We start from the raw sequence: 14,237 nt of genomic DNA, 5'->3' as shown, positions 1-14,237 counted from the left end.
CTTAAAAAATCTATACAAAGAGATACACTCAAAAACACTATAGGAAAATTAAAATGGGATTAATAAAAAAAGGTACAAGTAACCCACAGTAAGCCAGAAAAAATAAAACACAGAGACAACAAGAGGAACAAGCAGAAAACAAAAAATGAAACTGCAGACTTAAGCCTTTTATTTATTTACATGCTTACTTTTTTAGCAATGGAGTCTTGCTCCAATGCTAGAGTGCCAGTGGCATGATCGTAGCTTGCTACAGCTTCGGACTCCTGGGCTCAAGTGATCCTCCCACCTCAACTTCCCAAGTAGTTGGGACTACAGGCGCACATGCCACCACTCCTGGCTAGTTAAAAAAATTTTTTTGGTCTTGCTATGTTGCCCAGACTGGTCTCAAACTCCTGGGCTCAAGTGATCCTTCTGCCTCAGCCTCTCAAAGTGCCAGGGTTACAGGCATGAGCTACTACACCTGGCTTTTAAGCCTTAACATATCAATAATTACATTAAATGTAAACGAAGTGCAGAAATTAAAAAGCAGACTTTGGCCAAGCACGGTGGCTCACACCTGTAATCCCAGCACTCTGGGAGGCCAAGGCAGGCAGATTACTTGAGGTCAAGAGTTTGAGACCAGCCTCGCCAACATGGTGAAACCCCGTCTCTACTAAAAATACAAAAAAATTAGCTGGGTGTGGTGGTGGGCGACTGTAATCCCATCTACTTGGGCGGCTGAGGCAGGAGAATCACTTGAACCCAGGAGGCAGAGGTTGTGGTGCGCTGGGATGGTGCCACTACACTCCAACCTGGGCGACAGAGCAAGACTCAATCTCAAAAAATACAAAAATAGGCCAAGGGCAGTGGCTCACGCCTGTAATCCCAGCACTTTGGGAGGCTTAGGCGGATGGATAGCCTGAGGTTAGGAGTTCAAGACCAGCCTGACCAACATGGTGAAACCCCGTCTCTACTAAAAATACAAAATTAGCTGGGCGTGGTGGCTCGTGCCTGTAATCCCAGCTGCTTGGGAGGCTGAGGCAGGAGAATTGCTTGAACACGGGAGGCGGAGGTTGAGGTGAGCCGAGATTGCACCATTGCACTCCAGCCTGGGCAACAAGAGTGAAACTCTGTCTCAATAAATAAATAAATAAATAAATAAATAAATAAATAAATAAATATAAAAAAATAAGCAGACATTGACACTGGATTAAAAATATGACACAACAATATGCTGTTTTCTTTTCTTTCTTTCTTTCTTTCTTTTTTTTTGAGACGGAGCTTTGCTCTGTTGCCCAGGCTAGAATGCAGTAGCACGATCTCGGCTCACTGCAACCTCCGCCTCCCAGGTTCAAGCGATCCTCCTGTCTCAGCCCCCCTAGTAGCTGGGATTACAGGCACGCATCACCATGCCCGGCTAATTTTTGTATTTTTAGTAGAGACGGGATTTCGCCATGTTGGCCAGGCTGGTCTCAAATCCCTGACTTCAGGTGATCCACCCGCCTCGGCCTTCCAAAGTGCTGAGATTACAGGCATAAGTCACTGTGCCCGGACAATAATATGCTGTGTTCAAGAATCTCATTTCAGGCCAGGTCCAGTGGATCACATCTGTAATCTCAGTACTTCAAGGGACTGAGCAGGGAGGAACATTTGAGTCCAGGTGTTTGAGTGCAGCCTGTGCAACATAGGGAGACACTGTCTCCACGAAGAATCAAAAAATTAGTCTGGTTTGGTGGTGTGTGACTGTGGTCCCAGCTACTCCAGAGGCTGAGGCGGGAGGACTGCTTCACCCTGGAAGCTGAAGGCTGCAGGGAGTCATGATTGCACCATTGCACTCCAGCCTGGGCAACATAGCAAGAGAGTCTTTTTAGAAAAAAAGAAATGGGTTGGGCGCCATGGCTCATGCCTGTAATCCCAGCACTTTGGGAGGCAGAGGCAGGCAAATCACCTGAGGTCAGGAGTCTGAGACCAGCCTGGCCAACACGATGAAACCCTGTCTCTACTAAAAATACAAAAATTAGCCAGGCGTAGTAGTGTGCACCTGTAATTCCAGCTACTCGGGAGGTGGAGGTTATGGTGAGCCAAGATCGCACCCCTGCACTCCAGCCTGGGTGACAGAACAAGACCCCATATCTCAAAAGAAGAAAAGAAAAGTTTACTAAGTATATACTGAATACCAGGTACCAAAATAGGCAGTGAGAATACAATAAGTGAGATACGCAGGGTCCCTTCTCTTGGAGCTTTATGTTCTACTGAAAGTTAGATCTCTCCTTTGACCATTGAATCAACTAGATTTTTCTATCAGAATTTTCCAATGTATTCATTCCACGTCTCCCTTTCTTTCTTGAAGTCACTAGAAACCCAATATAGAAACATTTGCCAGAATTTCCACTTCAGAAATCTCCAACTAGTTTCTCACTTTCCTGGACAAATATTTCAGGTCTAATGTCGCAGACGTTTTTCGGCCTTGTGTCACTCAGCCCTTTCCCTCATTCCCATCCCAAGATTTCTCATGTTTTCCAAATTTAATTTCCTTAAAAAGCCTCTTTGCATAGCATTCTTAACTTCCACAAGTTAAGAGGCTCACTGCCTCATGTGTCTGTCACAGGCGTCATGAGGGTTGCATAAAATGTCACATGCCTTAGGCTCATTTCTATCTCCTTGTCCATGCAATCACTAGCAGAGCTTCAGAGGAAGTCTCAACATCTATTAGGTTTTTACTTTTTACCAAAAGGCCTTTATCTTAAACACTCACAGGCTTTGAAAATAAAAGCAGAAGTATTTTAAGGAACTCAGAGTGAAGCTGTAAAAGGGACTACTTCTATGGAAACAAACTGCTAATCAACAGGTCACCTAAAGGTTGTAGTAGAATTCTCTCAATGAACGCTCAAATCAGATTCTTGGTAGTACAGTTTAAGAATCAGAATCCATTTTCACGTAAAAAGAAAACTTTTAAAAATGGAATTTTGGTTGCAAAAAGGAAAATATATGCCAGGTGTGGTGGCTTCCGCCTGTAATTCCAGGACTTTGGGAGGCCAAGGAGGGCAAATCACTTGAGGTCAGGCGTTCGAGACTAGCCTGGCCAACATGGTGAAACCCTGTCTCTACTGCCAGGTGCGGTGGCTCACACCTGTAATCCCAGCACTTTGGGAGGCCAAGGTGGGTGGATCACCTGAAGTCAGGAGTTTGAGACCAGCCTGGCCAACATGGTAAAACTCTGTCTCTACTAAAAATACAAAAATTAGCTGGGCGTGGTGGTGCATGCCTGTAATTCCAGCTACTCGGGAGGCTGAGGCAGGAGAACCACTTGAACCCGGGAAGAGGAGGTTGCAGTGAGCCGAGATGGCACCACTGCACTCCAGCCTGGGTTACAGAGACTCTGTCTCAAAAAAAACCAAAAAACAAAAAAACCCTATCTCTACTAAAAATACAAAAAAATTAGCTGGGTGTGGTGGCAGGCCCTGTAATCCCAGCTACTTGGGAGGCTGAGGCAGAATTGCCTGGACCTGGGAGGCAGAGGTTGCAGTGAGACGAGATTGTGCCACTGCACTCCAGTCTGGATGACAGAGTGACACTCCGTCTCAAAAAAAAAAAAAAAAATTCATGTATAACGAGGAACCTGTGAAGGGGGCCTCATTTGGAACTAGGATATTTGCAGATGTAATCAGGTTAAGATGGGATCATACTGGATTAAGTGGTGCCCTAAGTTAATGGCTGGTGTCCCTATAAGAGGAGGAGAATTTGCCTACAGACAGAGACACATACAGGAGGCCAGGTGCAGTGGCTCACTCCTGTAATCCCAGCACTTTGGGAGGCTAAGGCGGGGGGATCACTTGAAGCCAGGAGTTTGAGACCAACCTGAGCAGTATGGCAAAGTCCCGTCTCTACTGAAAATACAAAAATTAGTTGGGCATGGTGGTGTACACCTGTAATCCCAGCTACTCAGGAGACTGAGGCAGGAGAATTGCTTGAACCTGGGAGGTGGAGGTTGCAGTGAGCTGAGATTGCACCACTGCACTCATCTGGGTGACAGAGCAAGACTCTATCTCAAACAAAAAAAAAAAAAAAAAAAAGAGAGAGAGAGACATATAGAAGAAAGAATACCATGTGAAGATGGAGGCAACAATTGAGATGATGCATCTATAAGCGAAGGAACACCAAGGATTTCTGGCAACCACCAGAAGCCGGGAAGAGGGAAGAAAGGATTCTTTCCCAGAGCCTTTGGAGATATCATGCTCTGCAGACACCTTGATTTCAGACGTCTAGCCTCCACTGTGAGAGAATAAATTTCTGTGTTTTTGTTTTTTTGAGACAGAGTCTCGCTGTGTCACCCAGGCTTGAATGCAGTGGCTCAATCACGGCTCGCTGCAGCATCAACCTCCCTGGCTCAGGCTCAAGCCATCCTCCCACTTCAGCCTCCTGAGTAGCTGGGTCTACAGGCACGTGCCACCACGCCCAGCTAATTTTTTATATATAGTTTTTACAGACAGGGGTCTTGCTGTGCTGTCCAGGCTGGTCTCAAACTCCTGGGCTCAAGACAGCCTTCTGCCTTGGCCTCCCAAAGTGCTGGGATAACAAGAGTGAGCCACCACATGTGGCCAATTTCTGTTGTTTTTTGTTTTTTTGAGACAAAGTTTTGCTTTTTCGTCCAGGCTGGAGTGAAGTGGTGCAATCTTGGCTCACTGCAGCCTCTGCCCCGTGGTTTCAAGTGATTCTCTTGCCTCAGCCTCCCAAGTAGCTGAGACTACAGGCGCCCACCACCACGTCCTGCTAATTTTTGTATTTTTAGTAGAGATGGGGTTTCCCCATGCTGGCCAGGCTAGTCTTGAACTCCTGACTTCAGGTGATAGGCTCGCCTCGGTCTCCCAAAGTGCTAGGATTACAGGCATGAGTCACCATGGCTGGTCTGATTTCTGTTGTTTTAAAAGTTACCCAGGTTGTGGTTATTTGTATGGCGGCCTTAGGAAACGAATACTGGAAGCCTATGGAGAAGACATTGGAGCAGATATGTATTTCAAAACACTGGGCTTAACGTTAAAACTCTCCTCTAGGCCCCATTATCCTCTATCCTATCTAAGTGGGATAAGCTAACATGAGCTAGCTGATTCTTTACTGGCGGAAATTTGGACAGTTGACATGAATTCAAACTAAAAATTAAACATAAAAAAACCACATTTAATCATTTCACTACAGTAACAATTGTCATAACTTTTTGAGACTCTATCAGTTAGATCCCTACCTCTGTTCTATTCTTTTTGTGGTAGTGAATAACTAATCTTTATAATTTTTTTTTTTTTTTTTTGAGACTGAGTTTTGCTCTTTTTGCCTATGCTGGAGGGCAATGACACGATCTCGGCCACTGCAACCTCCCCCTCCTGGGTGCAAGTGATTCTCCTGTCTTAGCCTCCTGAGCAGCTGGGATTACAGGCATGCACCACCATGCCCAGCTAATTTTTTGTATTTTCAGTAGAGACGGGGTTTCACCATGTTGGCCAGGCTGGTCTCGAACTCCCGACCTCAGGTAATCCACCTGCCTCAGCCTTCCAAAGTGTTGGGATTACAGGCGTGAGCCACCACACCTGGCTTTAATTGTTTTTTAGCCATTTTCACAAATGCTAGAGAATAGCTTGGTTTAGATACTCAGAACTGTGTCACTGGCCAAGCCTCATATGGAATTGCTCATGTCTTCTAGGGCTGTAGGTGTGGTCAACAGCATTTTAAATTTGATCTTATTGGACATATGCCTCAGTTTTACCATATCATCTGTTAAATGGGGATAATAGTAGTAACTGCCTCCTAGTGTTGTTGTGAGGATTAAATGAGTTCGTATTTACCAAGCATGTAGAAAAGTGCCTGGCACATAGCAAGTATTAATCATTGGACTCCTCTCTCTCTTGCCATTTCGGAAGTTTATTTCTCACTGAACCATGAGCTCTTCTAGGATAAGAAGCATGTCTGTTTCATTTTCTGTCCCCAGCACCTAGCACCCCTCTCTGGCACATAGTAGGCCCTCAGCAAGCATCTGCTGCCTAAAAGGCACTATCCAGCAGGCAGTATGAAATTCCATTTCTGAGTCTTGAAGAAGGGAGTCAGGTGGAAAAACAGATGAGTTCTACACATAAACGTTTAAGCTTGATAACAGGCAAGACCATCAAGGAAGAAAGCATGGAGGGAAAATAGAATACCAAGGAAGGATTGATGGGAGGAGGTGGAAGCAAACAGAAAAGGAGTTCTGAAACAATATTCTTTCAAAGAAGCTATGAAAAGAGTTCAAGGGAATTGAAGTCAGTCCAGAGGGAAGGCTGTCTTAAAAGTGGAGTGTGAAAAATTTGTGGTTAGCAAGCAGCTGACTGAGGTTAATTTTTTTTTTTTAACTCTCAGAGGAAGGAAATGACATTGTGTAATAGTTTTCTCTAACTTGGCAGGCTTTCAAATGTGGGTGCCTATCTGTCTTGCCAGAAGAGTTGACAGCTAGGCAGCAGGAAGAAGTAGGGTATGGCTCTCTCTAAGACTCTGTGTCTTAAGATTGTATCAAAGTCAATTTATATCTTCGCTCACAATATGAGACAATAAATTCAAATAGAACATCCATTTTTGCCCCCTTATTATTTTGTTTAGGTTGATTTTTTTTTTTTTTTTTTCAGGTTGACAAAATTATCAGCAACAAGTTTTTATCTGGAATATCTCCCTCATCACACTTGAATTTCAATAGGGTTCCACCACCCAGGGAGACTGAATAACCGGTTTTCTGAGTTTTTCCTGATTCTGGTTATCAAAAACGATTCTGGTTATCACAAATGACCTGAGATCCCACTCTTCCTTAAAAAGGCAAGAAAAGGGAATCAGTATCAATATTTGATAATGGCATTTAAAAAATAATAGGTATCACTTTAGAGTTTAAAAACGTTTTTCGATATTTAATTTACAAGAGTACAAGCCATAAAAAATGTTTTTAAAATAAATTTGAGGAATTGAAAACTCTTAAGTGGTCAAATAAGCCCACATGAATCTACCAAACAAGACTGAAATGTACTTTCACAACATATGGTCTGATGAGGTTTTTCCTGTTAAATAGAGAAAAATAGACCCGGGGAAGTTGCTGGAAGGCATGAACCATGTACCATTTAAAGACAGGTTTTCCATACTTATGCGAATGAGACCCCATTAAATACTCCACTACAGGATCTAAAGCTAGCCTCTCCCCGGTCTGGGGCTCAAATGTTCTCATCTGTAAAATAAGGGAAAAGGGAAAGGGTGGTGTGTGTGTGTGTGTGTGAATTCTTTCGATATGAAAATAGAGAAGACATTAATTATTTGGGTGTGTATGTGTGAATTCTTTCGATATGAAAAATAAAGAGAGGGCCGGGCGCGGTGCCTCACACCTGTAATCCCAGCACTTTGGGAGGCCGAGGTGGGTGGATCACTTGAGGCTAGGAGTTCGAGACCAGCCTGGGCAACATGGCGAAACCCCATCTCTACTAAAAATACAAAAATTGCTGGGCGGCGTGGTACGCGCCTGTAATCTCAGCTACTAGGGAGGCTGAGGCAGGAGAATCGCCTGAACCCGGGAGGCGGAGGCTGCAGTGAGCCGAGAACGCGCCATTGCATTCCAGCCTGGGAAACAGACCATCTTAAAAATAAATAAATAAATAAAAAATAAATCCGGGCGTGGGAGCTCACGCTTGTAATCCCAACACTTTGGGAGGCGGAGGCGGGTGGATCACGAGGTATGGAGTTCGAGACCAGCCTGGCCAACATAGTGAAATCCCGTCTCTACTAAAAAAAAAATACAAAAATTAGCCGGGCATGGTGGTGCGTGCCTGTAGTCCCAGCTACTTGGCAGGCTGAGGAAGGAGAATCGCTTGAACCCGGGAGGTGGAAGTTGCAGTGAGCCGAGATCACGCCACTGCACTCCAGCTTGGGCAACAGAATGAGACTTCATCAAAAAAGAAAAAAAAGAAAAAAAAGAAAGAGAAAAGACAACCTTGCCTCAGTATAAGGGGTAAGGAAAAAGGATTCAGGGAGGCTTAGGAACTTAAGGCCTCCAGCACCTGCAACTCCAGCCCCTCCTGCTAACCCTCCGCAGCCTGGAGACACAGCACAAGGGCCAAGATGGCGTCAGCTTGCCGAGTCTCGCCTGCGATCCCCGTGACTTCGCACCGCAGCAGCCCAGGCAAGGCCGCGCCCCATTGGCCAACTGCAATGAGGTCATTGCGGGGGCGGGGGCGGGGGCCGGCGGCGGCGCAGGGGCGGGGCTTTGCGGACGCACGGACGTCGAAGCGCTGCTCCCAGAGTCGCTGAGGCTGCGGGCTTGGCTGCGGCGGTTGCTGTGGCGGCGGTTGGAGGTGAGTTCGGGCTGTAGGTTTAGTGCAACAGGGAGCGGCACTCGATGGACGTAGGAAATCCTTCTAAGAGCCCCCTTGATTGTCAAAGGAATTGGCAAGGATCTTAAGTCTTCGAGATAAAATGGGGGTTCGCCTCCTCCTTGGGCACCTCTTCTGTGCTGAGGAACCGGAGGCTCACTGCCCTTTGGAAGCCCCGAATCCCTTCCCTGCTTCAAGGGGTAGGCGGAGGAACGGGAGGTTATTGGATAGGCAGAAGAATTTAGGGGGCTTCTTAAAGGGTCTCTCAGTTTGGGGGTTTTCCTCTCCTTTTTTCCCATCCCGAGGTAGATGTGCCTGGGTCCAGAGAATTCCTGCTCATTGGGTAGACAGGAAATGAAGCAGGTGAATACCGTGGGAGGAGGCGAGGACCGGATGACAGGAGTGAGATTCTTCGAGGCAGGGCGCAGGGGCGCTGTAGTTGGACTCATCTTTTGCAGAATTGCTGTTTCTTCATATTTTGTTTTGTGATCTTCCAGACTACTTTGGCCTAATTAGTTTTCTGTTAGCCTCCATTGCTATAGAGATACTCTTGGGAGACCTGTGATCATTAAAGAGCAGGAGGAGGGAGGCGACTCATTGGAGGCTTATCATTATCCACAGCCCCAGAACTCTGCTGATCAGGCCTCATTTTATGTGTTTAGAGGTTGTAGAATCTCTCTTTGTTGAAGGGTGGTGCCGGTAACAGCTGATTTGGATGATTCACATGTACAGAATCTTAACGTCAACCTACATATTTTTTTGAGAAGTCCTTGCTTATCTCTGAGCGTGTGTTACTGTCTTGAACATCACATGCACAAAGGTTTGTTCGTTCAGATTTCTCAAAATGTCTCCCAGCCTTCTAGAAGAGTAAATCTTCCTTTGATGTCAGACTCATCTATCAGTACTCAACATAGATGCCCTTGTGACACTAAAAATACTGTACATTTTTCTGAGTTTGGATACTGGACAGGCTGTGCCTTAAACATTAGCCGATAGAGAATAAATAATTGCAGTTTCAGGACCACTGATAGCGCCAGTTGTCTCATACCCGGCTACAGTAAGACAGCCCTAAAACGAAACCTTTATTGGCTCATGAGATTTGACAGATGGAAGAATGTAATTAATCTTGAAGGTAGGGATGAGAAACAGAAAGCTGCAGAGGTAGAAGGCTTATTCTTTGTGGCTTGATAAAACTGCTTTGTCATTACCAGTGTGTTCCTGTCATGCTTGATTTGAAATTGAGCTTAATATGCAAGCTGGTTGCTTTTTCCAGATAATAGTTATTTGTTTGAATTCCTAAAGGGGAAACACTATTTTCTGAGGAATCTGGAAGATTAACCCCTTTAGTGTAGCCTTAGCTTTAGGATAGTGCCAGAACTTTGGGTTTTTAGAAATGCGCATTGTCAGTAGAAGGGAGAAGGATAGTTACAAGGCAGACATCTTTAATGAGAGGCAATCAAGGCCTCTTCGTTTGTTTCCTGCACTAGCAAAAACAGATTGAACAGTGTGAAAGTCACTGCCTCAATATTGTGTCCTGGGTATTTAAAGAGTTGTTTGAGGTTCTCAGTTCCTGTCTTTAATCTGGATACATTCTTATATGTTGAGTTGCCCAAAATGTTGTCATTTGATCCTGATGTTGACTGGAACGGAAGTGACTTTTCATCTGGCACTCTGTGGGACAGGATTCAGGAACTGCCCTTGCAATTTCTCCTTTCCATCTTTCTAGATAGGGTGTCAAAACAGTTGTTGACCTGTCCTCATGGGGTGGAAGAAATGTAAATGCAAGAGCCTTAGTGGGGTGTCGTTTGCTCTTAGCCCTCGTGGTAATTTCCAAAGTTATGTCATTTCTCTTTGCTTAAGGTTGGAGAGAAATCCAGGTACCCACTTGACTGGTACCTTCTGCCACCATGGGGGAGCTTTTCCGGAGTGAAGAAATGACACTGGCCCAGCTTTTTCTACAGTCAGAAGCTGCTTATTGTTGTGTCAGTGAATTAGGAGAACTTGGAAAGGTTCAGTTTCGTGACGTAAGTAGTTGTGGGGCTGCGACTTGATTACTGCTGAACTCTGTTGTTATCGTGGTCAGATGCCTTATGATGAATGTTTTGTTTTTTTATTTGCAAAAATAACATTATAGCACTGGCTTCCTATTGGCAGAATCCACATTTTGAGTTGTCTTTCTAAAGGTGAGAATGTTTTGTGCCAATCCTTCCATGCTTTTGCTAGCTCTTACTTTCAGAACAATCCTAAGCATTCTCCAGGTAATTGGGATGCAGGGAGAGGTTACCAAACTAACCTGACCAAGGCTTTCACTTTGGTTTTGGGCTCTTTAACACCAATAGCAAGGTATTTAAAAAATACATTGCAGTTTTTCCATATAGTAGTACATTTTAAAAAAACAAAATTTGAGGTATCCAGCTATAGATATGTAGTATATAAATAAGCATATATTGAATATTCATTATTTTGGAATATTATACTGGGCACTTGGAGAAGCTATCTAAAGAATATGGACAATCTAGACTGGGTGCAGTGGCTCACGCCTGTAATCCTAGCACTTTGGGAGGCTGAGGTGGGCAGATCGTGAGGTCAGGAGTTTGAGACCAGTCTGGCCAACATGGTGAAACCCCGTCTCTACTAAATAAATTTAGCATGGTGGCGCAGGCCTGTGATCCTAGCTACTTGGGACGCTGAGGCAGGAGAATTGCCTGAACCTGAGAGGCAGAGGTTGCAGTGAGCTGAGATTGCGCCACTGCACTCCAGCCTGGGCGACAGAGTGAGACTGCATCTCAAAAAACAGCAGCAGCAAAAAACTTATCATCCTTAATTTGCAGTTCTTCATCTGGTCCTATGTTGTCCCCCTTCTTAACATCTACTGGCTCTATTCAGCCTTCTTTCCTTTTGCTTATGCTGTACTTCAGTCATACAGAAAAACGAGATGGGGCCAGGTGCAATGGCTCACACCTGAAATGCCAGCATTTTGAGAAGCCAAGGCAGGATGATCACTTGAGCCCAGGAGTTGGAGACCAGCCTGGGCAACCTAGGGAGATCCTGTCTCTGCCCAAAAAAAAAAAACAAAAAAACTAGCTGGGTGTGCTGGCACATGCCTGTGGTCTCAGCTACAGCTACTTGGGAGGATCACTGAAGCCCGGGAGGTTGAGGCTTAGTGAGCTGTGATTATGCCACTGCATTCCAGCCTGGGTGACAGAGCATGACTCTGTCTCAAAAAAAAAAAAAAAAAAAAAAAAAGAGGTGGGGGGAATATTATAATGACCACCTGTGTTTCTACTGTCTACTTAAGAGGGAAACATTCCATGTATAATTGAAACCTCCAGTGTCTCTTTCTTCCCTGAGGTAACCCGTACAGTTACTTTTTTGGCTTTTATTTCTCCTATGTGTGTTTTTTGTTGTTGTTGTTGTTGTTGTTGATTTTCTTTTTGAGACAGAGTCCGCTCTGTCGCCCAGGCTGGAGTGCAGTGATGCAATCTCAGCTCATTGCAACCTGCGCCTCCTGGGTTCAAGCAATTCTCCTGCCTCAGCCTCCTGAGTAGCTGGGACTACAGGCATGCACCACCATGCCCAGCTAATTTTTGTATTTTTAGTAGAGACGGGGTTTCACCACGTTGGCCAGGCTGGTCTTGAATGCCTGACCTCAGGTGATCCACCTGCCTTAACCTCCCAAAGTGCTGGGATTACAGGCATGAGCCACCACACCTGGCTAACAAATATTTCAGTTTCTTCTAGTTCTGTTAGTTTTTTTTAGCATTAAGAAAAAAAATAGAGATAGGGTCTCGCCACATTGCCCAGGTTTGTCTTGAACTCCTGGACTCAAGCGATCCTCCTGCCTCAGGCTCCCAGAGTCTTAGGATTACTGGTATGAGCCACTGTGCCTGGCTGAAATGTACACATCTTAAGAGTACAATTTGCTGAATTGATAACTTTATACACCTCTGTAACCAGCACCCCAATCAGGATATGGAACTTTTTTTTCTTTTGGAGACGGAATCTCGCTCTGTTGCCCAGGCTGGAGTGTAGTGGTGCGATCTCGGCTCACTGCAACCTCCGCCTCCTGGGTTCAAGCAATTCTGCTTCAGCCTCCTGAGTAGCTGCGACTACAGGCACACGCCACCACGCCCAGCTAATTTTTTTTTTTTAATTTTAGTAGAGATAAGGTTTCACCATGTTGCCCAGGCTGGTCTCAAACTCCTGACCTCAGGTGATCCACCCCCGCTTGGCCTCCCAAAATGCTAGGATTACAGGCGTGAGCCACCAGGCCCAGCCTGAACATTTTCATCAGTCCAGAAAAGTATCTTGTGTCTACTGCTAGTCAGTTGCTACCCTTAATAGGTAACCTGTTTTGATTGCTGTCGTCATAGGATTAGTTTTCCCTGTTCTTGAATTATATGTAAATGACTCATAATTGCAAACTCTAATGTCTGACTTCTTTTACTCAACCTCAGTTTCTTGCAAGTATCTGTAGTTCATTTTTTAAAATTGCCGAACAGTAAGTAGTTCATTGTATGAATACACCACAATGTTTTCATCCTTTCTTTTGTCATTACTCATTTGGGGCTATTATGATTAAAGCTGAAGTAAACATTATTGTAAAAGTCTTTTTTTTTAATTTACAGGTTTTGATTTTTCTTAAGCAAACCCAGTTGACCCTTGAAAATGCAGGGGTGCCGGGCGCGGTGGCTCAAGCCTGTAATCCCAGCACTTTGGGAGGCCGAGACGAGCGGATCACGAGGTCAGGAGATCGAGACCATCCTGGCTAACACAGTGAAACCCCGTCTCTACTAAAAAATACAAAAAACTAGCTGGGCGAGGTGGCGGGCGCCTGTAGTCCCAGCTACTCGGGAGGCTGAGGCAGGAGAATGGCGTAAACCCGGGAGGCGGAGCTTGCAGTGAGCTGAGATCCGGCCACTGCACTCCAGCCCAGGCGACAGAGCGAGACTCCGTCTCAAAAAAAAAAAAAAAAAAAAAAAAAAAGAAAATGCAGGGGTTAGGGGTACTGATCTCCCCATGCAATCAAAAATCTGCATACAACTTTGACTTCCGCAAAACTAATTAATTGATAGCCTACTTTTGACCAGAAGCCCTACCAATTTCATAAACAGTCGATTAATACATATTTGTATGTTATATGTATTGTACACTGTATTCTTAGAATAAAGTAAGCTAGAGAAAAAATACTGTTAAGAAAATCATATGGAAGATAAACTGTGTTTACTGGAAGTAGATCATTATGAAGGTCTTCATCCTTATTGTCTTTATGAGGGAGGCTGAGGAGGAGGAAAGGGAGGGGTTGGTCTTACTGTCTCAGGCTGGCGGAGGTGGAAGAAAATCTGTGTATTAGTGGACCAGCAGAGTTCAAACCCACATTGTTCAAAGGTCAACGGGAACTGAGTAGTGGCATGCTCAGTCATGGGTTGGGTAGGTGTATGTTTAACTTTGTAAGAAACTGCCAACAGTTTTCTAAATCTTTTGCTTCCTTTTTAATAGCATTTATCACAACAAATTGTAATAATTAGTTTGCATCTGTCTCTTCTATAGAGCTGAAGACCGGGACATAGCTTATTAATCTTAATCGCTAATAAAAATTTTTGCCTTCGATTCCTCTAATATTAATATATTGAGTTCTTGAAGAGAGAACTGTTGAATGCATGCATATGTATGTGTGTGTTTGTATTTTTTTTTTTTTTTTTGAGACCGAGTCTAACTCTGTCACCCAGGTTGGAGTACAGTGGCGCGATCTCAGCTCATTGCAAACTCCGCCTCCCAGGTTCAAGCGATTCTCCTGTCTCAGCCTCCCGAGTAGCTGGGATTACAGGTGCCTGCCACCACGCCCAGCTAATTTTTTTGTATTTTCAGTAGAGACAGGGTTTCACTGTGTTGCCC

At 44.7% G+C, this 14,237-nt stretch overlaps 1 protein-coding gene across 5 annotated transcripts in view; it reads left to right on the top strand.

Moving 5' to 3' along the window:
- Positions 1-8,228: 8,228 nt before the first annotated feature.
- ATP6V0A1 (ATPase H+ transporting V0 subunit a1) overlaps positions 8,229-14,237 on the top strand; it is a 64,300-nt gene continuing 58,291 nt past the window's right edge. For all 5 annotated transcript variants that reach the window (XM_008012635.3, XM_008012634.3, XM_008012633.3 and 2 more), the window contains exons 1-2: positions 8,229-8,324; positions 10,203-10,366. In XM_008012635.3, coding sequence (XP_008010826.1) covers positions 10,250-10,366 — 117 coding nt within the window. In that variant the 5' untranslated portion in view covers positions 8,229-8,324; positions 10,203-10,249. The remainder of the gene's footprint in view (positions 8,325-10,202; positions 10,367-14,237) is intronic.

Source organism: Chlorocebus sabaeus, chromosome 16 (assembly GCF_047675955.1).
Source record: "Chlorocebus sabaeus isolate Y175 chromosome 16, mChlSab1.0.hap1, whole genome shotgun sequence".
Lineage (NCBI taxonomy): Eukaryota > Metazoa > Chordata > Mammalia > Primates > Cercopithecidae > Chlorocebus > Chlorocebus sabaeus.
Note: the sequence above shows the minus strand (reverse complement) of the source record. Positions and strands in the feature narration are given on the sequence as shown.